The sequence below is a fragment of the Schistocerca serialis genome, chromosome 3, assembly GCF_023864345.2.
Source record: "Schistocerca serialis cubense isolate TAMUIC-IGC-003099 chromosome 3, iqSchSeri2.2, whole genome shotgun sequence".
In the NCBI taxonomy this organism is placed as follows: Eukaryota; Metazoa; Arthropoda; class Insecta; order Orthoptera; family Acrididae; genus Schistocerca; species Schistocerca serialis.
In genome coordinates, this window is record NC_064640.1 from 19,959,217 (window position 1) to 19,986,238 (window position 27,022).

A 27,022-nucleotide genomic window follows, 5' to 3' on the forward strand; every position below is an offset into this window, starting at 1 on the left:
AACTGCGCCACTAGGGCGGAAGAAACCAACTGCGCTGCCAGAAATTCATACAGTTTTGTCAGCGGAGAAGCAAAAGCCATTGTCAATGCTCCATGTGTAGAGATGATCGAGATACTGGTGAAGATGCCACTCCAGGACACTAGTCCATGGAGAACTGCAAAAGACCACAAAATCGTCTTCAAAAAAGGAGATGCCCGGTGGGAGACAGGCCATAATAGGGTTAGTGGCGATAGCGAAGAGGACGATGCTCGGGATGGAGCCCTGAGGCACACCGTTTTCCTGTATAAAGGTGTCCGAGAAGGCAGAACCCACACGTACCTTGAAAACTCTGTCTTTTAAAAATTCCTGAAGGAAATGGGGCATGCGGCCATGGAAGTCCCGTGTGTAGAGTGTACAGAGGATACCAGTCCTGCAGCAGGTGCTGTAGGTTTTCTCCAAATTGAAAAAAAACGGCCACAGTCAGGTTATTCTGCAGAAAACCATTCATGACATGTGTTGACAAAGTAAGAGATGGTCAACTGCACTGTGCAGTGGTTAATAAATTGCGAGATTTGAACCACCATACCAGCCGGGCATGCATCGTACACTCCATCACCTTGCAAACACAGCTGCTGAGAGAAATTGTGTGATAACTAGAAGGATGGTGTTTGTCCTTACTGGGCTCAGGTATGGGTATGACAGTTGCTTCACACCAGCATCAGTAAAACATGCCCTCTGCCAAAATGCTATCACACGTATGAAAGAGAAAGTGCTTACCCGCAAGAGAAAGGTTCTGCAACATCTGAATGTGAACAGCGTCCAGCCCTGGGTCGGAGGATCAGGATGAAGTAAGAGTATGAGCTAGTTCCCTAATAGTAAAGGTGGCATTGTAGCACTCACGATTCTGAGAAGAGAAGGGTATCGCCCAAGCCTCCTCCACTCATTTCCGATGGGGGAAGGTGGGGTGATAGTGGGTGGAGCTTGAAATCTCCACAAAATAGTGGCCGAAGTGTTGGAGATAGCAATGGCATCCACTATGACATCATCTGCTACTGTCAGGCCGGAAATTGGGGAATGGACCTAGGCCACAGAGAGTCATAGGAGGTTGGCCCACACAACGGAAGAGGGAGTGGCACTGTTAAAAGAACTAGTAAAGAAAATCCAGCTAGCATTTTATGCTATCCCGAGGAACAAAATGAGACTGTGTAAGCAACTGTTTATAATGAATGCAATTTGTCATCTTAGGATACGTTTAAAAATGTGGAGAGCAAGTCTCTGCACGCAAATTGCGTCACCATATGCCTCAGTCCACCAACAGATCGGGACACGGCATGGTAAAGTGGAAGTGTGAGGAATGGAACATTCTGTGGCGGTAAGGATAATGTTTTTAAGATATTCTACGTGGTCATCACAACTGGGAAGGGAGCCACTTTTGGTGATGGAGAACCCGCCTACAATCTCTAACGGCTGAAGTGATCTCTGCAGTCCACCACGGTTCCATCTTCTGACAAGTGGATTGACAGGAAGAGGGGATGGTTTGGCTGGCTGCCAAAAGAATGGCTGCCATTGTATGCTGAACAGCCGCATCGATACTGCCTTGCAATCAGGAGCAGGACAACAGCAGAGGTTAACCCATCCCTGTCAGTATTACGGAGAACCCATCTGGGCATGCGTCCAGAGGAGTAATGCTGCTTAAGGGACAGGAAGATTGGAAAGTGGCCACCATCACTCAGGTCATTGTGGACCTTCCAGTGGATAGATGGTAGAAGACCAGGACTGGAAAAGGACAGATCAATGTCTGAATAAGTTGTGTGTGCTAAACTGAAGTGTGTGGGGGCACCAGAGTCCAAGAGGCAAGCATCAAGCTGTGCCAGTGAAGTTTCAATGTCCTTACCACAGCCAGTGATCATTGTAACACCCCACACACGGTTATAGGCATTGAAGTAATCCAGGACTAGGAAAGGTGGGAGGAGCTGAGAGAGTAATGCAGACAGTACATCCTGGAATAAAATGTCATCGGGAGGGAGATGAACATTACAGTGTGTAAACTTTTAGATGGCAGACCTCTCCCTAGTCCTGAATCGGTAGAAATCGGTAAACGTCGGGAGGCTTCGGTAGGCACGCAGTTTCGACTGCTGCCAACATTACGTAGCTGACTGTGTTGTACAAGGTAGTCATTGTCGTCTGCTTCGTTATTGTTTTGTGCTATACTGTACTGTGTGTTTTTATTGTACAGTTGTGCTAAACATTATCAAAATGAGTGAAGAATGAATGGTTCAAATTGTTCTGAGCACTATGGGACTTAACATCTATGGTCATCAGTCCCCTAGAACTTAGAACTACTTAAACCTAACTAACCTAAGGACAGCACACAACACCCAGTCATCATGAGGCAGAGAAAATCCCTGACCCCACCGGGAATCGAACCCGGGAACCCGGGCACGGGAAGCGACAACGCTACCGCACGACCACAAGCTGCGGACCCTACCGGTAGGCCTACGGTTAGAAGGAAACCAGCAATATGTAGCGATGGTCGCAAAATTATATTGGGTGTGATCGAATGCTACGAAAGGGAAAGGGAGCAGAAAAAATTTCTTCACCCCATTTACAAATCTTCAGTGAGAGCTGCTACATACACAGGACAAAGCATGCGTAGCATTGGAAGATTCAAACAGTTTACCAAGAATCGTCCTGGCGTATCACCACAAACGCGAGTTTTACTTCCAAGCCTTTCGTCTGCTTTCGTGTAAGCATGACGCGCAATTTGTAGTGCCAGCACTGCAACTGGTAGGCGTGCCTTGTCCCCTCCTCAACGGCTCCTCTCCCCTCGCCAGCCAATGCTTGCTTCCTCCTCTCCCCGCACTCCCCTCACAACTCTGCCGTCTTACAGTTAACACACTGTACAGATTGTAAAATCCAGATGTGCCCTTCCCAAAACAGCCACAGCCTCCAGAGATGTATCAAGAGGCACAATGCTACTGTATAGAGTGTCCAGCACATTTGTACAGACTCCACCCGATACCATCTCATAGTTGGCACGATTATCAAAATAACCTCAGCAAACACGAAGGGCAGGGGTCCAAGCTACTGGAAACCACATTTTCTGGATGGCAATACAGGATGCAGCATAAGTGCTTAAAAGCTGTCGTAGCTCAGCCCGGTGGAGGAAAAATCCATTACAATTCCACTGGAGGATCACACTCTCTGAATACTGTGGGGACATGAAGTGACCAGGGTGGAGGGGGCATGGGAGGGGTGAGGGGGTGAGGTTATAGCCCCGGGTTACATGCTGCAACCAGTTGGTCATGAGGTTTCTACAGCACACTGCCATAGCAGATCTGGTGTCTCAGGGGTCACTGGGATCTCCACCTGGGGCACAGGAATACATGCAGAGTCTGGTGGTGTGGGGGCCACTGTAATTTCCTTTGTCTTAGACGAGTTCTTTTTGTCCTTCTTCTCCTTATGAGGACTGGAAAGGTTTCCTCAATTGGTTTCAGGGACAGTGGAAGAACAAGAAGTCCAACAGCTGGCATCTGACTGTGGACAAGCTGGAACCATGGAAGGAAGAGTCCCAAAGGACCTCTTCCTAGCTGGAGAAGCCAGAGGAGGATGAAGCACCTCAAACTGGGGAATGGGGAGCAGTGTCCCCAGCAGGTGGGGCGCCAATACTCTTGAAGGGGGCATGGTGAGGCACCAGAAGGGCCCCCAACCACCTGGGCAGGCAGGTGGCTCTGAGGGCCCACTGTAAGAAGCGCAACAGAAGAAGGCACCATCGAGAGAGAAGGCAATGACATTGCAACCGTAGTGTACAATTGAGCCATTTGTACAGGATTAAGACATTCATACTTTTTTTGGCCTCTCGATATGTGAGCTTGTCCAGGATCATCTACATCTGGATTTTCTTCTCACACTTTAAAATGGAGCCACCTGGTGAGCAGGGACAGTCGTGCTCACTACAGTTTTACAGATGGGGGGGGGGGGGGGGCCACAAGGAACGTTTGAGTGCAGCCGATGCCCACAATCCCTGCAGACAGGGTTAGTGGTTCAATGGGAGTATGTGTCTAAACTTCATACACCTGAAGCATCTCATAGGAGGAGGAACATAGGGTTTCAGATCACACCCTATACCATCACCTTGACCTTCTCAGGCAATGTATCACCCTCACAAGCGAAGATGAAGGTCACGGTAGCAACTCCGTTTTCCCTTGGTCCCCTAAGTTCACCTGTAGCTCATCATCAGATTGCAAAAGACGATCATGGTGAAAGATGATGCCCTGCACCTTATGAGACTTGTCGAGAGTGACTGTCACACGAATGTTACCCAACTTTGCCTGTGACTGAGCAGGAGATGATGTTTTAATCAGGAGGGAATCACTCTTCATCTTAGAGATGGCTGCATTCCCCTGTATTTGTCTTCAATGTATTCCACAAAAAATAAAAGTTTTGTATCAATCCTGATACAAACCAAGTATTGAGGAGAGGATTTTGCTCTTTGTAGTCTAGTCCTGGATTCCTCCCGTCCTGCATTCCTCCCACAGCGTGGCTAAAGAAGGCAACGCATTGGGATTGTACTTCGTTGCATCATAAAAGGCCTTTATATTCGAAGAGACTGCTGGGGCCATGTGACCACCAGCAGGACAAAGTTTAAGTCGCTTCATGTGCGAAGTATCTGCCATGGTGCCACCCACTCTGGACAGGGGCTCTCCCCATGGGCATCACCCAGCCATAGCAATGGCTACCTGGCCATTCTCCCATTCCCTGGAGTCCCCATGTCCCAGTCATGAGGGGTACATACTCCATGGCATACGTAGGAACTGTGCAGTGCAGGCACCTATAGTGTAAACCCTGCATGGTCAGGGGACTACCATTGTGCAGGTATTTGATGACCTCGGTGGAGCCTACACCAAAATGGGCCACCTTCCCTGCATCACACATACTTATGTAAAATTTGGAAAGCTGGCAGGTCAAACTCAAGAATGGGGACCATATAATTGTTAATGGAAGGTGAAGACAGCACCACGGAGGAAACTAGAAATCAAGACCAAAAGTGTGAATGAGTCCCAGGCAGGGTCTGCACCAAATGGACCATCCAATGGAAACAGAGGAGATAAGAGAGAGCTGAAGTGTAGGTTGGCAGCACAGAAAGGTGAAGTAGTGCTGCAAAGGCTGGGGCTCCTTGGTAGCCAAGCACGTACTCACCAGAGTAGTGAGCCCCTTAGGAGGTTTGTTGTAATTACAAACAATACTATTTTCAGACTGTACCTGGTTTGTAACAACAAAATCCATAAATAAGAGTATCATGACACTGCTGTTAACACACCTAGATTTTAAACAACTGTTGACATGAGGTTTGAGGAACTACATCAGTTAATATTCTTAGAGATCATTTTTGTGCAATGAATACTTCAGATCACAGAAAGGAATTGCCCTTGAGTATTATTCTATGTAACATTAGTGAACGGAAATGTACAAATTAAGCTAACAATTTGGAGATTTTATAACCAAAAGCAGCAATCACACATAAAGCAAATATTGTCAGACTTAACAATTTTATATTATCTGTGAGAAGTGACTTCCAATTTAAGTTCATATTAATATGCATGTCCAAGAATTCTGAACAATATTTTCCACATATTTCCTATACCCCATGATATATTGTTATTAATGGTGTTATATTCTGTCCTGTAGAGAAATGAATGAAATGTCTTTCTAATTACTGCTACTGGCAATTTGCTGATTTTGGAGAACAATCTCTCATACCCTCTGTTGGTTACCACTACATGGCTTGATGCAATATTTGCAACATAAGCAAGGAGAACTATTTCAGCCATCTCAGTATGCCATTTATAGACAACATGCACAGGAGTGGACTTAAAATATCAAAGGAGAAGCCCAAAAACTTAACTGAATTTTTAAAACTTAAATAGTTATCCTCACACAAAGTTCAGATAAATTATAAATGCAATAGGAATGACTCATATTAACACACATCATTTTATCTATTTCAGCGTTTTTAGAAGATTTAACACCACTGAAGATTTGTGCAGATGATCGACTTTTGAACAGTCACACCGCAACATGTTGCAGAGTGTCATTTGACAAGTTACTCAAATAGACCTCAACTTACATTAAGTCACCTCCCAACGTCAAGGCGATGTTTTGAATAGCTTGCTTTAATTGTTTCCTGAAACTTTTCTTATTGCTTGCCCTAAACCTCCTCATTTCTATAGATTAAAAAGGTGTTCTTTCTGGGTTGGACACAATGTGTTTCAATGGTTTTTACGGGAATGGTGTAGCTCCTTCAAATGCTGAGCCCTATGATTACTGGAATTGATTTAGCACTAAAGTAGCAGATTAAACAGTGATGGCACTTCTTAAGGTGTACCTGCACGAGCAATTGTTTTTGTAAGTAGTACTGCTATCTTTGGTGTTGTGATGGGGTGATATAGTACTCTGAAAGTTTTGAAGCGGAGCACACTTTTTCTCTGGCAGAAGGTTTGTCTTGGTTTAATGTCAACAATGGCGAAGTGCTACTGGTCATGCACCAAGTTAGAGTGCAGAAAGTTGTCGTTGAGGTTATGTAAAGAGCAGCCATGCAAGCTGCGTCGTACATAAATAGTATGAAGAATTTGCTAAAGAATATAATTAAAAGCTGAAAGTGTTTTGTCATATCATATGGTAAAAGTATGTTTGAGTAATTCTGTTTATTCACAGAAAGGTGCACAGAACTATTTAATGGGGGCTATAGACAAAATGGTATTGTAGTTATTGATTAGTGACTTTGTTATTGGAATATATTGTAATTTTCCATTTTTATTTTGTAATTAAGAATTAATATTTGCAAAATGAAAGAGACATGTGATTGTATTAGGCACATGATCAAATTATTTAGTAACAAAGTTCGTTATCTCAGTAAAGCTACCAAATTCGAGTCAGACAGTTACAAAAAAAGCATTGAACTACCATGACCAGGACATTATTTTCTTTACATGTTTTCCTCCATGACTTGAGCTTTGGGTAATGTCTTTGGTCTGTGTGTTATCTTATTCATGATTGATGTGAAATAAGTTGCAATATGGAGGTGAACAGAGATTTGTGTCATTCTGGCTTTGGCATAATATATACATTTCGCCACCTACAGATCTTTTCCTACTTTATTCCAGAACAATTGGATATTTATTAGTCCATACCAAGTAACTCGAAAAACAATTAACATATGCTTTGGTGAGGTGCTGGCTGTACGCTTACTTCCTGTTGATTACCTGAAAATCAAATCCCACACTGTATGAACTTCTGGCACTTTAAACATTGTATCTACTTTGTGATGCATTGATCAGAATACACACTGAGTCTCAAAAATCGTGCTTTGAAAAAATCCAGTCACAGTCATTGCTCAGACACCCACGAGCAACAGGGAAGCACTATTTTGGGTCTAATTAGTGATGAATTATTGATTCTCAACAGTGTAGCTGATTTTATATTTGGTAAAGCATGTGGAAACTATACCAAGAAGTATTTACAAGTAAAGGACATGCAGATGTGTAGGAAGGAAATTAGTAGAAGTTGTTCTACCAAGATTGGTAGGATGGTACAGTACTTAGTACTGGGTGGAGCAACACTGCAGATGTGTGAGAACATGTACTGGAAACTGTAAGTACTGCCACTAAGGAACTGGAACTGCTGCTCGACTTATGCTATGTAGCAAGCAAGGTGCCAATGTGTGACAATATAAGCTGTCAAGGAAAATAAGATTGTGACAACAGACACTGAGTGTTGTGGGAGACATGTAAGTACACACACAGAGTGGAATACTTGCTAAGATAATTTGTAGATGCAGGTAGCTGTCTATCCATCAACACAGATTTTGTGACATGGCAGCATTTTGCAATTACCAACTCTCATAAAATTCAGACATCTATGTTAGTTGAGTGCAGTAGGTGTAGCTGATTTATAAAATTGTAGCTTAGTTTCAATGTCTGGTTGCCAGCAGTAGTGCTAATAAAACAAGTGACATGACAGATGATACAGAATATGAATGTGGTAGTGGATGCTTGAGTAGGCCTACTGACTTATTTCAAATGGTTTCTCAGCTGTTGGGTAGTACATGTTTAACTAGACACAGTTTTAATTAAAACTGCAAACAAATCATAAGCATATCAGTGACATGGGTTCCATGGCAGACAGCTTAGTCTGCACTGGATAACCTGTAGCAGCCTTCTTTTTCAAGAAATACTGAGTTAGAGTGCCCAGTTTTCATGAGCTAATGTGTAAAGTCAACAGTAAATCTGTACTCTACTGTATCTTTAACTAGCTGAGGAAGTTCATTACCATTCATATTTAAAATTTGTAGAAGTTATTACTACATAAATAGAAAACTGAAGACTATTTGTAAAGAGCATTAACTGTAACATTCCAATTAAGCTATTATTAATACATGAAGACATACTTTTCCTTTATTGTTTGAATATCATTGAGAGCTGTTTGCAACTGGTTTAGCCCAACTTTCACACCATCAAGCTGGCTCTGCATGGCCGTCTTCAACATAGCTTCAACAGATGCTTTCTTTCTGCTTACCCGTCTCTTATACTGTTCAACCTTCAAAAGCAGAAATTTTATTACTAACTGAAAAAGTACTGGAATAATAAAGTTACAAGTTTCCAGTTTATAGTGAATATATTTGTTGAAAACACATTTAATGGACTTCATCTTAAAAGGTTATGAAATCAACACACAAAATTACACTCCAACTTCAAAGCATTTCCCCAATTTATATACCTTTCAAAACTTTGGTAATTTATATAACCATTACTTTTGAATGTGTGGCTTTTATGCCAACCAAAGGAAATTAAAACAGTGCAATTACTTTTTACAGCTTTCCACTGTTACCAGTGTTTCTAAACCACTAAAGACAACAATAAGAACAACTAGTCTTTGAATAATCTTTAAGCTCCATCCACTGTGTTTATCCTCCATATTTTAAATTGTTTCATGTTAAACAATGCTACTTCCCTGGAATTATGATATTGATTTTCTCGCAGGGTGAATTAATTAGACACGAAAAGCCAAGTTTGTATCCTACAGTTCAAATTCACACAGAACTTATTTTCCTCCAAATGTCCTCATTTTTTCGATGTTCTCAAATCTTATGGAAGAACCGTGTCTAGTTTACCCTGTTTAAATATGATTGGGGGGGGGGGGGGGGGCTAAATAGTTTGTTATACAACACAGAACTGTAGCAGACTACAGACACACTTCAAGAAAACTAACAGTAAAGCTAGGAACTCCATGGTTTTCTTTTGAAGACAAAGTAAAAGAAAGAAAAGTTGATATATTTGAGTGAAATTCTGTGTAATAAGATAAAGAATAACCTAATGTGAAAGCCATATACACACAAAATTATGATGCACATAAGAAATAGCTTACAATGTGTGTGTGTGTGTGTGTGTGTGTGTGTGTGTGTGTGTGTGTGTTTTGCATACATGTATATCACAAGGAATGCTATCTAATAATACTGAAAAGGAAGCTCTTCTTTGTAGTAGTTTTAGTGATAGATGTTTTGCAGTTTTACCTTTTCCAACTGGTCAGGTCGTTGTAACATGTTAATTACATGTTTTGCTGCTGTGGCTCTTGCTTCCGCTTTTAACTGTTCAACATCCATGTCTGTAATACACGATTACCTATGCAACAGAAAACAATGTCACATATAAGTTACCTGTTACAGTGAGTATCACACTGAGGCTGGCAAAAACAGTCTCATAAATTCAGACAACCAGTATTAATGTTAGTATTAATAATTTATTCATCCAAGGATTATTTTAAATTACAGATGATGGTGATTATGGATTTAAAGGGACTTAATATCTTTGTTATCAGTTCTTTGTCGCCACAAGAAATTTACATAATACTATGGGGAACAAGAGAAGAGGAGCTGACAGCTTCAGGGTTTGTGGCATCATCATCGTCGTCAATAATATGCGTGACACGATGTTAAGTCAGACGGATAGAAGTGAGGGAAAACCTAAGCAGCTACAAACTGTAACCTGTCACTGAAGGATACTCCAAAAAGGGTCATCATAGCCAGTACTACTAAAATGGGGTGTGAAAATGAGGGCAGTATGGGCTATATAGTCAATTAGCTTAAACTATTACATTAATAAAATACATGCATGAAACATTTAAAAATGTTGGCAGTGCAGAGGTAAAAAGTAGTTGGAGACCACATGGTGCAGCACAAGTTACCCCTTACACATTCACTCCTCACATGCAAAATATTGAGATGCATTAAATCGATACATCTATACAAAAACAAGTCATTGATTGACTTTGTTAGCAAAATTTTCAAAAATTTCTTGACCAATTTGATTCAGATTTTTGCACGATACTCTAATAAATGTTCAGACGGACATACACCACATACTCCTTTAACATATGTGGTATATAAATATATATGTAGTGTGGTGTCACCGCCAGACACCACACTTGCTGGGTGGTAGCCTTTAAATCAGCCGTGAACCGTTAGTATACGTTGGACCCGCGTGTCGCCACTGTCAGTGATAGCAGACCGAGCGCCACCACACGGCAGGTCTAGAGAGACGTCCTGGCACTCGCCCCAGTTGTACAGCCGACGTTCATAGCAATGGTTCACTGACAAATACGCTCTCATTTGCCGAGACGATAGTTAGCATAGCCTTCAGCTACATTTGCTACGACCTAGCAAGGCGCCGTATTCAATTGATAATTAATATTATGAAGCATGTACCGTAACGAGAGATGTTCTACAATTGTGGATTAAAGTTAAGTATTCTACCAGTTACCTCCTGTTTTGCTAGTCTTATTTCTCTGACCTGTTCCAGACCTAACACCAGTCAGCGTGTAATTAAACGCGTGCATTTCGGCCTCCTCTAGAAAAACAGTGTTGGCTCTTCTGCCAACACTACATGTAGCATATAAAACGGAAAGATCTCTAACAAAAATCTTGAAAAGTTCTTGACCGATTCACTTCACGTATATATAATATACAGAAGATACATTGTAAGCAAAAAATCTTGAAAAGTGCTTGACCAATTTACTTAATTTTTTTACAAGATTTTATAATGAAAATGCATTCTGACATAGATTATGTAATTTTTCAATAACAATTTGCAGGTTTTCTGCTACAACCAACTGCGAGAAAGAAAACACAGTGATGTGAAAATGTTCAGTTTTGTAAACTTTTTCAGAGTCAATTTTAACTGATACCAGGGCATTTAAACCAGCAGTCAACTGGTTTCTCTCAGATACATTCTTCTTCTTCTTTTTCATATACATTTAAAAAAATTGCATGCACAACAATGTGCTGTAGTATTTTCTCCCTCAATGTTGGTTTTAACGGAAAATAGGAAATTTAGTTTTTGTGGCTTACTGGTGTATGACCAGAATACTAGCACGCAATTTGAATCATTTGAAATGTTGTAACCCTACCCGTTCAAAGATTAAGAACTACACAAAATATTGTCATTGAAGCTACTAGCCTTACAGATACAGCAGCTGGAGAGATCCCTCTCATATCCCATATAACAATAATACCAACTGTTTTCCCATTAATTTTAAGCAGTGTCAACACCCAGACAAGGTTTTGTTTGCAATAACAGTAAACAAGGTTCAACATCAGAGATGATGGAAAGGGAAATGGAGAGAGGGGGGGGGAGGGGGGGGGGGGGGACGGACGACAGAGACAGACAGGGGGAAGGAGGAGATGAGGACATGTACCCAACCATCAAACATATTTAGCAGTTACGAAGCATTGCCAGGTTTGCTAGAATACACTAAAATGTATTTTTCCTCATGAAACGTGCTGTTAGCTGCCTGTATCTGGGGTATGGATGTAGACTCGTCTCAGATTAGCCAGTTGGAGGAGAGGGTGGGGGGGAGCAGAAAGAGAGAGAGAGAGAGAGAGAGAGAGAGAGAGAGAGAGAGAGGGGGGGGGGGGGGGGGAACTATGGACATACCAATGGATCAAAGGTGAGATGAGATGCCAAAGGTGAGATGCTCAGACTCCAGACTGTAGGATCTATGTCCAAGAATGTTCCATGGGCACTACTGAAATGTGTTGTAGCTCCAGTGTTAAGTAGGCTGACTCCCAGCTCTGAAATTAATTACTTGGTCCCTGCTAGATGTAGTTTCACTGCCGTACAGAGGATTGTGGGGATTAAAGTCTACCAGTAGAAGGAAGGGTGGAGGCAGCTGTTCCACTAATTCAACCAGCTCTTGATATTTTATAGATCTGTCAGGGTTGGTACAGTTACCTTAACTGACAAGCAGGCACTGGCAGCCACACCTTCTAATGCAGTGGTCTGTTGCACAGCTTATTGAATGCATCAGAGTGAATGGGCATGCAGACTCCTTAAGATGTGCTCTCAGTGTTACAGTGATTTTTGCAGTAGTCATTACTGTTCCATTTAAGAATATCAGACTGGGATCTGAGAAAGCAGTGATGGGGAAACTGGAGTCTCAGTTACTTTGATGCGGAGTCATGTTCCACCTGAATGTGAGATTCTTCATTGTCATTCATAAATTCAACTTCTGGGGGGGTATTAATTGGAGCTGCAGAATTTGGTTTAATGTTTGACTCTTCCTTCTTGTCACTACAAGGTTGCAGTTTTTGGAACTTTTTCCTGCCTCGAGTTCTGAGGCAGATTACCATTCTCTTCTACAACCCACAGCCTGTGGCTATCAGCCACTGGTTGGTAGTAGACAGTTGATATGTTTAGTCCTTCAAGGGGAGGAGGGGGATGGTAGGGGGGGGGGGGGGTTGGCAGGTGTCTTCTTCCCTGATGATGTGTATCTCTAGCTCCACTGATGTGGTTAGCACTAGTGCTGTCAGTTTCAGGTCAAGGGAGCTGATATATCCTCTCACATCTGAAAAACAGGCATAGGCATGTAACCAGTAGTGGCTGTCTGAGACCCAGTCATCTTGCTAGGTGTGGATTTTGACACAATGCTTGCAAAGTTTGATAGCAGTTCAGTGTTTTTACTGTGATGTATCCATTTTGGCTAGACTGCCATCTTCAAACCATGAAGTCGCTATCACTCTGTATTCTGTTACTATGTTGTTAAGATTTAGGACTCTCATCCTATCAGCTGCCTTGTGGTTGGTTTGCTGCTGTTGTGAATCATCCTTTCTCATAATTTTTATAATTTGACATTTCATTGTCAGATTTGACAGCTTTTTGACCCGACCCCTCCCTCAATAGTGGATTGGCTCCTGCGCAGAATTTTGGGTCCAAACATAAATCCACTCTAACAGTAGGTGCAGAAGATCACAGCACATGATGGATAAATTATGCTCCACATTAGGTGTTCTTTCCAAATGGCCCACACTTCTATGAAATCTAGAAAAGTGGAGGTCAAACCCTATAAGGGGACTAAGTAATTAAGCCAAATGATTAAGGGAAAGGTTGTAAGCTGTGCTAAAACTGTTACAGGTGTCCTAATAATAGCCGAGTCATCATGGTAAAAGCTTGACTAGTTATAAGGCTCTTTTTAGTTGCTCTTGCTATAGCCAAGGAATAACCGTGGATCTATGATAGCCCTCGATACCAAAGGGGGGATTTTACAATTACAATGGTATACGTTTGCTTACTACAAGAAAAAAATGTAAGTCCTTTATACAGATGTATGAATTTATAAGTGTGTTTAATGAGAAGAGGGCAGACAGTTGGCTGTGGCTTTGTTGAAATAATTTCCAGCATTTGGCCAAAGTGATCTAAGAAAACTTAAGTCAAGATGAAGCTAATGTCTTAACAGATGCCCTACCTTATTTCGTTTATACCAAATGTACAGTGCTCTTACATTTATACATACTTGAAACTATTAGTTTGATAAGATGGAACTGTTCACTGCTTATCAACACACACCTACATGCGACTTCAGGGTTATGACTATGCCACGCTAAACCTCTGTTACATCTCCATGTCTACCCTACCTATGTTTTAGGTGTCACTTTTTATTAACCTCCACTGTGAGTTCTCAAACTATTCTTTCACTGTGTAACATGCATTATTTAAGATGTGCACTCTGCCTTTTTAATGTACTTTAGTTTTCCCTTACATCTCCTTGGGCTACGTATTATACACTTTTAATCCGTTGCAGAAAATGGTGTTTTGAGATTTAAATTTATTTTTCCTTTGAAAATGTATGTGCAAACTAGTTTTTATTACATGATCGTGTATAGAACTATTTGTGACATATTTACATATGATTTTTCTGGTTTGCACAACAGACTGGTATATGAACTCACTTGTTGCATTAAAGGTAGTAAAATACTTGACTACTACTAGCCCAACTACTGCTTTTAGTTATCATACTTATTGTCCTTTTCCTCAGTTTGAAAATTTGTCCATGTTTTGTGCATTTCATCACCACAGAAGAATTCCATAACTAAGAACTAAGTGTAACATATGAATGACATGTCGCATCATAACACACTGTCTGTATTATTGTGATGATTACTGTGATGATGTAGATAATAGGAACCTAAGGATATTAAAAAAAAATCAATGACTTTTTTTTGCCAGTATATATGTATGTGCGTTCCATGTCAGTTGATAATCAATATTGATCTTTAACACACAGTTTATAGATTTTTCGTTTGTTTAACATGACAGAGTTGTCTTCTCTCATAAGCCGAAGTGAGTGCTATTTGTTTTCTTTATGTCCTGGGCTGTTGCTAACTTTGGCACCCAAATTTTCAGGTATTATTATAAATACTCATTAGATATCCTTGTTATACCTAATGCTTTTAATTTTTAGTGGTAGTTTATGATCAATTATCAAATACTTCAAGCAGCACTTTTGTAAATTCTTTGTACTTTTACTTCTTCAGAAGTCAAACTGTTTTTGTTACGAAGGTATTATTTATTCAGTTACTGTACCTCACTTATCTGCCTTTCATGATAAATTCTGCTGTTTCTGAAACTGATTGGGGGGGGGGTTACGGAAACTGGCTTGTCGCTTTCAGTATGACTTGTTTTGTCTTTCTTTAGAAGAAGAACAAGTCATCCATGCTTTAGTCTGGAAAAATAACTGAATTATAATAATCATTTATGTTTATTAGTGGAGTTTCTATGCTGTCTAAGAATGCCTTCAGAATAGATTGTTACATAATCTGTGCCCGCTGACTTCCTATTTTTTTAATTTTTGCATTCCCTTCCTGACTTCATATTCTGTTTTGGAAAACCAAAACACTATGCTTGCTACATAATTCATACTGGGTGTTGTACCTGTTTTAGGGAAATTTTATTGCAGCATCTTTGAAATACCTGAAAAACAGACCTTTACAAAATGTACTACTCCCTGTGGATGTTCTGCTTATCTACCTCCACATTTTTTTCTTTGTTATTGTACTTCAATCTGCCTTTTCCCATTTTATGATGTCCCACACCAATTTTCTGCCTTCTATATTATTCTCTCTCTCCCCCCTCTAAAATCTCTCCCTCTCTACAGTCGGTACTGTGATAAGAATTTAGGAACTGTGAAATAGTAAGTGTTTTTGTACAGAATTGCAGGTATTTATAGTTATCTATTTATTTTCCTTTGCTAATGCGTTACTGCTGCTGAAGTGACCATGTTTGGAAATGTCCCCTCAGCTAGTCGGAACAATATCCAGAAATCTGAAAATAGTTTTCTGTACACACTTCATTCGAAGTTTGGTTGGCCAATACCCTGGAGAAAGTATTTATTTTACATTTCACAAGATTCTTTAATAAGTATGTAGTTATGTGAGATTTTCAAAGTCAGCAAGTAACTTTATTATCGAGCAGTTGTGAAATAAGAGCATAACATATACTTCACATCTACCAGCACACTGAAAATTTTCCTGGCTCATATCTTTAAGCATATGGCCTAAGGCTGAAGGTGCATTTTTAGCCATCTTTGTATTCACCATTTGTAACATTTCAAAAGTACTCAGGATGTTTACAAAGTTCCTCATTCCATCCTTAACACTGGTGTCTATGTTCAAATCTCCAGATAAGATTTTATTAGTTTTGGGAGCTGAGAGACTACCCAAGATTTTAATTACTTTGTTGAAAAAGGTGTGCACATTGCCACTAAATGAGAAATACACGCACAAAATGATTAACTTTTCATGGATGTCAAGCTTCAGTGGCTGACTTTTCAAAAATTTCATGCACATTGTGATTAGATCTTGTCTATCTATTAATGTGTTCCATTTCTAATAGAAATGCATGGTCCCCCAACATACGTTAGTTTTACAGTAGCAGCTTTCCTACCTTATGGTGATAGCACTACACACTGTATTTCAGTGTCTGTACACCAGCACTCTGTAATGCTGGGCCAGCCACAGGGTGCGGATGTCACGTGTGCAGGGCATACAGGCCATGGCATGGCCTGTCTCGGCTTTGCTTGTTCCTTGCAGGGAGTACCCAGTACAGAACGACATTTCATTCAATACTGCGATGTGGCATTTATCAGTAAGCACAACTCTCTTCAGTTCGGCAGAATCTTGGTGTCTGCACAGTTTACCCTTCACTGTTTGTTCATGATATGAAGGATGTCACAGGTCCAGTGGCTATTTGGATAAAAAGAGGCAGTCTAGCAATCCATCATCTTAAGCCTTTAAAAATGAGTGGGGATTACAGAAGAGTGATGAGAATTATATATACGCGGGTTGGAATTTAAATAGTGACAACTATTTATTCACAACCGATACAAAAGAGTTACATGTTTGCACCTGTTACTGTCCTTCGAAGTAGTCACCAACATTGTGTAGAACCCATTGCCAGTGATGTGGAAAGCGTAGCATACCATTAGCAGAGCCTGTTCTGTTGATGGTGCAAATGGAGCGGTCTACTGCCCGTCAGATCTCTGGAACAGTTCTGAAGTGTATACCACGAAGTGGTTCCTTCATCTTCAGACTCAAATCAAAGTCACAAGAACTTCAGTCCGGGGAGTGTGGTGGATGGTACAGTACTTCCCAGTCCCATCAACCAAACAGAGCAGCCACAGCTTGTGCTGTATGCGTCCGCGCATTGTCGTGCAAAATGATGGGTTGGTTGCACAGAAAGTGTCGCCGCTTCTTTCGCAAAGCTGGTCGCAGGTGATGCTCCAAAAACGAGAAGTAATATGACTTAAGTCATTGTGACTTTGATTTCATTCCGAGGATGAAGGAACCACTTCACAGCATTCGCTTATGAACTGTTCGAGAGATTCGACAGGCAGTAGACCTCTCCATTCGCACCATCAACAGAACAGGCTCTGCTAATGGTATACTACACCTTGCACATCGCTGGCAACTGGTTCTGCACAACGCTAGTGACTACTTTGAAGGACAGAAACAGGTGCAAACATGTAACTCTTTTGTATTAGTTGGCAATGAGAGAGAGAAAACTGACTACAATTAACAGATGGGATTCATTGCTCTGTACATCAAAAGCACTTTGTGCTAAATTTTCAGGCTTGGAGCTTATAGAAACTGGTGGTACGAATAGAAAATTTCTGAAGTGGTATGCAGTGTGTCAACTGCAACGGTTTTCAATGGAACTGAACAAAGACTATGGAGACTTTATATATTACTGTTAAGTAAACGAGCATGCCTGGAATGACTTTTCAATTTACAACTCCCTAATGTTGAATTTATGATGAAAAAAAGGAGTTCAGGAACAAACATTAGAACATCCAAACTGGATTGCAGACCTTGCATTTTAAGTGGACTTGGCTACAGACTGCCCACAGTAAGAGACTGTAAGGTATTCTACATTGCTTTTCTCAGGTAGTTTCCATGTTTCCATAATGAGGGTGCAAGAGTGTTACAACATTTTGACCAACCTATGTGTATTAAAGACTCTTTTTATTACAAAACAAAACAAGTCACAATTGCGTGCCAACCTGAATGTGGAAAGCTGCGCAATTGTCTGTGTCTGTCTGTCTGTCTGTATGCCAGCAGTTTGTACAGGATAAAAACTGTGTGTCTTCAGTGCATCAAAAATAATTCAATAATACTGAAAATTTGTTTTGCTTCTGAGAAATGTGAAATGCAAAACCAAGTCATACGAAGTGTGGCTGCAATGGCATTTAAATGTCGTGCATTTGCAGTTTCACTTCCTTATGGTGAGACAGCATAGCGTGGCATTGGGGGAAATGTGCCAGCCAGGCTGGGTACTATAGTAATCATGCAAGCGAAATTCTTGGCCACCTCTACTGCAATGCACACCACTATGCTATTCAAAGACTGATCAAGCAGCCTTTTTTGTTTTCGGTAGGCTACATATCTTGATAAGGGATTTATAATTCTGTGATGTTTGTCATTACACTTTCTTTTTCTTTCATGTTACTGGTAAGTGCTTCCTCCTGTGTGACACATTCTACTTTCTGTGAACCTTTTACAGAAATCTCTAAATGTGATGAAACCACTGTTTAAGTAGGGGAATCTGTTGTCACAGTCTATCCTATGAAAGGGTTAGTTCTCTTGCCCATGACAACAGCTTTGACCATGAGTGGCAAGCCATTCCTACCCTCAGTACTCTTACTACCTAGTTACACAAACCTTCTCTCCCCAACCCTGCTGTGGGGCAGGCCATGCCTAGTGAAATGCCATAGCCCAGTACTCCCTACCAGCATCAGAACAATGTACTCATGTGCAATATTTAGTGCAACTACTAAAACAACACTATTACAGACTTGTACCTATTACACAAATACCATGTTTCGTTCACAAGCCTACTAAATTTTTAATAGCATAAAATTCACCATCAGAAAAATGAGTTTTCGCCATTCATCCCTATTTTTGATAGCAATGGGGAAGCTATTAAGTTGTTATTACAATGCTTTCCTTCTTGCTGTTTCAATTTCAGTAATTTTAAATGAATCATTAACAGTCATGCCTTGGCACTAAGAGGCAGCCTCGGAGTTCATTTGGCAACCCAATGTATACAGATAGCTCCATGAGATGAGGGCATTCTCACACACCTTCGACATCTTTGTTCCTTCTGAACATTCCAGTGCGGCCACAACTCATTAATCGCTCTGCCTGTGCAGAGTGTAACTTGTGACTAGAATGTATTCATTCCTTCATTAACAGTTAATAGGGGCAGCCTGCTGATTACATAGTCATTCCACTGCACAAACAGTGCCACCATTCCAACAAGGAGGCCATGACATGTTTACAGTTTCAAGTGTGCTGTGCATTTTTATTTGTTAAAGGATGCACGAACACACAATTTCGAATCTTCAATAAATCTTAAAATGAATCAAAATTCAAAATTATTTCCTTAAACACATAAAAACTTAGAAACCATGGCTACAGTAATGTAAACTGTTTCTGTGGTTTCTGTGTACTCCCAGGCCAAAGTGGAACTTGAACACTTAAGTCTACCTTTTGCAGTTAATAATTTAGCATGTTCTTCATGGAATGTGTACCACTATCAACAGCCATCAGTACCCTCTCCAAGTCCACATTAAATCACCACACAGTAGTGAAGAGACAAGGTTCATCGTGGTGCTGGATTAGCTCAACAGAGCATACATTTGTACCACCAGTTAAAGAGTCCATATTTTCAGGTCAGTACCTACTTCAAACACCATTTCTGTCTAAACTGTTACATGCTGCACTCACTATTACTTCCTGGTCATCTTTACTGAAATCCTTACATAGGGGTAGTAAGTCATAACACCTGACAGCCTTGCTCAGCTAAACAACAGTTGTGACCTGATACTATGATCCTAACTTTTGTAACTTATGGTCTGTACCTCTGGTGTGATTACTACCAACAGCAGTACTTTCTTCTTCCAGACATTAAGAATGTCACCAGCTTTCCTTATCACTGCTACTACTTCTGCTTGAGGATCTTCTCCAATCAACTCTGGCAGCTGAAACTTCTTTCTGGTACTTACAACAGTACTGCCAGATTGTTTGTCAAAGTTCTGATTCTTTATGATGCTAAGTGCTGTGCATTTTCACACAAGAATGGAATGACAAATGAATTAAAATTCAGACAAACCCTCATCAATGGATCATACACTCAACTGTGTTATGACTGTGGGAAGATAGCAATAATGAGTTTTTGTTCATGCAGTTGATGATAAAAGCTGGTCAGTTAAGAACCAGATTTTTTAAAAATTTTATGTCAATGACAAAAATTATGAGAAAAGTGTTCCAACTGCACATTTACTATCTGTTAGTGTAGTTCGGCACTCAAACAAAATAAAAATTTATTAATATCAGCTTTATATCACCTTCAGCTATTTGTGTGGTTTAGATACACTGATAATATTGTCATACGGACACATGGTGAGATAACTGTTGCATTTTTTATTATTTTTCACAGCTACATTTCAAGTAGTGTTTCTCAAACTGTCATGCCAGCTTCCTTTGTGTCTGTCTTAGCCTTACCAAAAATCATATCTACACCTCAACATACCTCAAGTCAACCAACAAACAACACTAGTCTGACGGTTGCTATGCCTTCCATGCGGAGTGTGGCATTCACAGCAAACTTCTCCCCTCAGATACTGACTCCTTATGGGAACACACTACCAGTCTTAATAGCCTACCAGTGCCTCAGCTCATCCTGGAACTATTGATTCCTCTCAAAAGTAACAAACGGGTGCACCTTCTCATTACCTTGTACCATACTGGTATATAGTATAGTAACCAACATCTTCAGATGGGCTGTAATTTTCTGAAATCATACCATGAAATGAGGTCCACCCTATTCATAACTGTCTCCACACAACCTAAAATAGCTTTTCTTTAAAGTCATGTCCTCACCTTATGAATTTTATCACTGAATTCCCCCACTATAAGACTTTTCCTATGCACTCTTCTAACACTATCTATACCCGCCCTATTACTGGCAAGACCTGTTCCATCGTAGAGAGATACACCTGCTAGACAACTCACATCATATTCCAACTTACGAGCAGTCATTGCACAACCTTTTACATTGGTGTGACAGTCACCCAGCTGTCAGTAAAGATGAATCCACAAAGATTATACTTGCAACACAAAACACCCAGTTGCAGATTCTGTTCTGAACACAATAATGATGACCTTTGTGCCCAATTTACCACATTCTGTCTTATATTCTCCCTCCAGGCATTAGTTCCATAGAATTTTGCCAATGGTAACTTCCTTTACAACATGTTATTGATTCCTGCCACCCATTTGGTCCCAATTTATTACATTTTTTCCTTTACTCCTCTACTGTTGTTTATCTTGGTCTTTCCATATTTTCTTTTTGCACCTTCTGCCTTTTTCATGCACTTTAATTTCTCCCTCGTTTTGGTTCTTTCATGACAGACTTCCACTCATTTCTGACTTGCCAATTATTCTCTCTGCCCTCTTTAGTTTCCCAAGTTTCGAATCCCACCTAGTACTAAAAATCCAGCATTCCATTCTATCTTGTCTGATTAGTCTACAAATATCTGAAGCCCTGGGTGACTTTAATGAATCCAGAAGCCTAAACAGTCTTTTCTTCAAATCCCTTTCTCTCTTCTGCCAGGGTAGAAGAACACCTAATTCAAACACTGAACAATATTACATTTTTCTACAGGTTTCTATCTGCTGCCAGCTGATGAGCAAATTCTATCTTTCCATACTATCAGTTTCATGTCTGAAAGATGCCACGAAGAGAAATTAAATGGAATAGACATTGTTTAGTAAAAATGAGTAAAACTAAGTTAAGCACATTGGCAACTAGTTAAGCTGTCTCAATTCTTGAAATGGCACAATTAATTACAACACATTTACAAGATAGACACCAAAACCAATGTAATTCTGTGATATATGAAATGAAGATTAGGTTACAATTTAAAGTGACATGATATGTGTGTAAGTTCTGCACTCTAACTGCCTCAGAACTGCTACTTGAACTGATCATTACCTGAAGCCGAGGTTCCCATGTCATCACATTTGTATACATCACAAACACTCAACAAAACTACCACCTTCCCAACATAACCTAGACAACAGGCTATGCTACACATAAATCTGTAACCACATACTAAAAATACATTCCAAGTATTATGTCCTAATCCTGCTTGGTTCTGAAAAGCCACTTGCAGCAATATACAAACATATCAAAGAGATACTAGCTGTGTAGCTTTTCTTGTATCTACAGGAAGAGGTATTGAAACCATCAGTTTTAGATATTATAATGTTTAACCTGAAGTGAAATGTCTTCAGTAGTACTGTATTCAAGGTGTCCTTGGATTTTTGAAAGTCTTCTGTAATGTCTCTAATTAAGGCAGACATATTACTGCCATTGTTGTAGCCAATCAGTCACTTCTGGAATCAAGACAAAGGCTGATGTAGTAAGAAAAGGGCATCAGGAGTGTCCCCCAGTATTCTGAAGCACACAGCAGCTACATATATTGAATAAACTTTTGATTAATCATAAGATACCTATACCTAAGTGTATCTTAATCTCTGTCACTTCAGGCAAGCAAATGCATGTGTACCATTTGCCACAGGTTTCAATTCTCTCCAAGCAACCAACATCAGCTTCTTGAAAGATCATGGTTCTTAGACTACAAATTGAGTAATCATCTTCAAACATATTTGGTTAAGTATCCCAGTAATGAAGCCGAGTATGACACCTGTTTGACACAGTAAAATTTACCATCTGAAAGTTATTTGTACCATAATGCCCTTTGCACAATTTTCTCTTATAATAAGTAGTCTTATACCCACATGTGACTTTAATGTGGTCTTTCAGAATAACGTGAAACAAGTGTTTAGACAGAAAAAATTCTCTATCCAGCAGTACGACACACATTAGTTTTTCTCATTTTATGTACTGTAGCAATATTCTCTTTTTAGGTGGAAAATGAGGTAGTTTGAACAGAGAAGTGCGTGTCCTGTGCGTTTAAACAATATCCCCCACCCCAAATCTGAAGCCTCTGAATGCAGGAGAGTAGTATGGATAGGAGGCATTTCTGAAAGATGAACCAATCCACCATCAACTCTCAGAAAAAATTTTATAGAACAGGGCAAACCTCAGCATTAGTCCACACAGAAGCACAATAACCCTTTTATCACTTCACTATGGAATCGGGTGTACAAGTTGGAAATGTGCAGCAGACCACTTGTGAGCATAAAGGTTACAAAAAGCACAAATATTTGTAAAAAAAAAAGAGAAAACTGCTGCAACAGAGACATAGGCCCTCAGTTACAAGAGAAGTTAGGGGGAAAAGTACCAAGTCACCAGCATTTTCAAGCCAAGTGCTGAGCTAAATTGTGTGATTCAGGGTTAGGGCATTTGTGTAAGGATTTAATTGAAGATTATCTGGTATTGATACTGGATGAGGCAGGGAGTAGTACAGGTAGGGATACGGCATACATCGTAGTTTCTGGACCTGAGAAAAATAGCTTCCTTAACTAGAGCCACCAATGTGAGCACAGCTGAATTTTTCCAGCAGCATGATCCACCTCATCTTGGCAGTGCTATACAGTCAGTAAATGAAGAGCTGGTGCTGACGATTGCTGACCGGGTGCACACTGCACTGGTGCCAGTGTTGCTATCGGGAGATGGGTTACACTTGACAGGGTCTGCACCTACACAGGACTGGAAAAGGGAGGTTAGTGGAGTTAATTAGTGAGAGTCCAGAGAGTTCATCAAAATGTCCACAGAAGATGGAATGTACCACACTGAAAGGCACACACATATATCAGAAATTTGCTCAAAATTATCAATTTTTCATCAAAATGTTCAGTCCATTGAAACTCAATTACACCAGCTTGAAATTTAATTACAGTATTTTGCAGCATGGTAGTATTGTATTATACAGCACTGGTGTAGAGATTATCAAATACAGCATACAGTGCTATCTCCATACGAATGCCCAAGTTGCTGCAGTGAACTACTGTAAAGGGTGTGGATCGTGTATTTGTATTTGCGGTGGCACACAAAACATCTATATCAATCTTAAACAATATACTTTTTTTTAAAGCAAATATCACTTAGTATTATTGTTAATATTGTCAGTTGACAACACAATTTCACAAAGTTAAGATGACGAGCACCCAATGTACTGCAATAATGTTAGCTGTAGCTAGCAAGAAAAAACAGAAAACAATGAAAACGAGTATAAGGGTTAGAAAGTGGCTGAGAAAGAAGAGCGACTTGTCACATGTTGATTTATTGAGAAATCATCAGAACCACATTTCCAAAAGATTTCATAAACTATTTTCACACCAGTCCCACATCACACAACTAATAATGTTGATATGACATTGGGGAAGAAAATATGTCAATGAGTTATCAGTCACTACAACAAGAAATTAGGAATAACCTAATAGATTTCTGGAGACAGAAAGGTCATTCAAACAGTAAGTTTACTTCTGTAATATCACCAAACAATTGATGAAATCATTATGGAAACCCGTGCAGCAGCTATATCTGTCCAGGAAGGCTACATTAACATAATTAATTTACAAAATCTTATGTTTTGTGATAATTTGGTGACTCATCCATTTCACTGACTTCTTATTAATCATTGTAAATATAATACTTTTCACAGTATAAGCATTTTTCTGAAGTGCTGTGTAATTCATGAAGCTATAGCAGATTTTCAAATTAATATAGTACGCAATGTCAGAGTATCCTAAAGTGGTATGTACAACTGACAGTATATCAATATGTGCCGTCACACTGTCAATATATTGACAGATAACATTACAGAAAGTGTAAGAGGCCTCTGTAGACTCTTCTAAGGTTTTTGACACTATTGATCACAAAATACAACTAAACAAGCTAAAAGCGCTAGATGTATGAGGTATAAGAAAGTGTTGGTTCCAGTCTTACTTGGAAAAAAAGTTGCAGTAGCTACAGTGTGTTCACACATCTACTGATAAATTTTAGTACAATAGTTGTCAGATAAATGTGTGTACCTCAGAGTAATGTATTGGGTCTAATTCTGTTTTTAACAGAGGTATATCAATGACTTTCCAGACAGAATAAGACATGGCAAAAAAGTTAGCGAATAATGATACATTTATGGGCTTTGGAGGTAGTTTTGTGAATGTACGTGAAAAGGGCATGACAGCAGGTTCATGGTTCTGAAATTACCAGCAGGTTTCCTTGATGTCTACAGTGCTGAAAAGCAAAATCTACTTTGGACCAACTGAATGACTATGTGCAATTGACGCCGATGACATATTTGGGAGGATGGAGGTTCCTCTGTCTGGTCATACTGATTTAGGCATTCTGGGGTGGTGGTATCTTCATCAAGGCTATGGTTGACCACCTGCACTACCCTCATATGGAGGATGGAGGTTCCTCTGTCTGGTCATACTGATTAAGGGATTCTGGGGTGGTTCCTTCATCAAGGCCATGGTTGACCACCTGGACTACCCTCATAAAGCAAATTTATGTATTCTGTGTGTGTGTGTGTGTGTGTGTGTGTGTGTGTGTGTGTGTGAGAGAGAGAGAGAGAGAGAGAGAGAGAGAGAGAGAGAGATCATATTACTTTCAGTGTATTATGATATATACAATATCACTGTACCATGGGCCCTGGATGAATAATCAAACCAATTATAAAAAAAAAAAAAAAAATTGTAAGTAAACAGTTAAATCCATCCACATTTGGACAAGTTATCGTATGCTGATCAGGCTTTCAGCCAATAAATATACTAGACTTAAACCTTACAATAATCTACTTAACTTTTTAGTCAGTCGGAAGCAACAAAATAATTACCAAGCCTGGCAATTATTTCAAATTTTTCTCGCTCTTCAACAACGAACTAACCTGTAGGGACTATATCATTCTATGGTTTCACCCTTTTTTCCCCAATGTTTGTTTGTATAATTAAAATTAGCACTTGGGATTTAAATTATATCAATCCTCACAACGAGAGCAACTGAAAGAAGTTTGTACCCACTAGAAACACGTAGCCTACCCAAAAGTAGGCCTACCTATCTCTTTAATCTTATGTTTACTTACCCCCTTACATAGCAGTAAATGTATCTGGGCATAAATATACTGAAATTCTCCATATTTGAGAAGATTTTTGGCACTATTTGTGTGTATCATACCTGCTTTCCAAGTTTAAAATGTATCGCACAATTTAATAGATGTCCATCATATTACAACCACTCTGTGAAACACAATACGCCCACTTTAAAAAGCCCGTTTTTCTTCACACATAAAACTCTTCATTCAGGACTTAACTGAAGAAAACACAAAATCAGATGATTTTACTGGGTTTCCTCTCACGAATGAGACCTAAACCCGTTAATTTCTTCATCATCTTATTCCACCACCCTCAAACGTCAACACCAATCTGCAATCTGCCATCACACCACAGAACACAAAAACAGAAATGCAAGGCACGTAAGTCCACACAATGCCTTTCTTTCTGTTCAACTTTGCGCATGCGTATAAATTTCCAACAGGGCAAGAACGCATGCGCGTTTGTGCATGCGTGATTTCCTGGGATTGCAGGTCGTGGGCTAAGCCTAGCCTTGTTTACACGACGACACTAGGTTGCAGGCAACTGCTCTACCAGCCACTGCGCATGCGCGCAACTCGGTGAAACTACGCACTTTCGGCGTGTTCCAACCTTGGCGACATTAGTTGCATGAGTTTTGAGGTTATGTGTGTTCATAGAGTGTAGACAAACTGAAATATGAAGTGGGGAACGGAGAATAATGTTCGCTTTTTGAATATCTATGCTTTGCATAGGTGTTTGTGGGATTTCAGTGATGCTGATTACAAAAATAAGCAACATATTACTGCCGCTGAGACCGTCGTGCGATTATAACATAGATGGTTTGACAATATCTGAGCTGGAAAGCAAAATTTATTGAGGTAGGAGCACATATACAACTGAATTAAGAAAAATATAAGCAAGTGTAATTTTAGCTGTGGTAATGCTCTCGTCTACAAGACTAAAATCCCATCGTTAGAGTTGGCCAACTCTTGTTAAGGGATATTGTTGACAGGAGGGAAGGCAATACAAATTCAAGAAGCAGCATTCTTTATTCAATATTCATCTTTTTAAAACGTCGCTGCAGTACTCCCCATTCACATATGTTAGAATTTT

General features: G+C 40.0%; 1 protein-coding gene across 1 annotated transcript in view; it reads right to left on the bottom strand.

The window, feature by feature from the left end:
* Nucleotides 1-26,360, bottom strand: part of LOC126469682 (exocyst complex component 3) — a 50,958-nt gene extending 24,598 nt beyond the window's left edge. The window contains exons 1-3 of the mRNA XM_050096835.1: nt 26,013-26,360; nt 9,548-9,656; nt 8,426-8,574 (exon numbers count right to left, since the gene is read on the bottom strand). Coding sequence (XP_049952792.1) covers nt 8,426-8,574; nt 9,548-9,637 — 239 coding nt within the window. The 5' untranslated portion in view covers nt 9,638-9,656; nt 26,013-26,360. The remainder of the gene's footprint in view (nt 1-8,425; nt 8,575-9,547; nt 9,657-26,012) is intronic.
* Between the last annotated feature and the right edge of the window lie 662 nt (nt 26,361-27,022).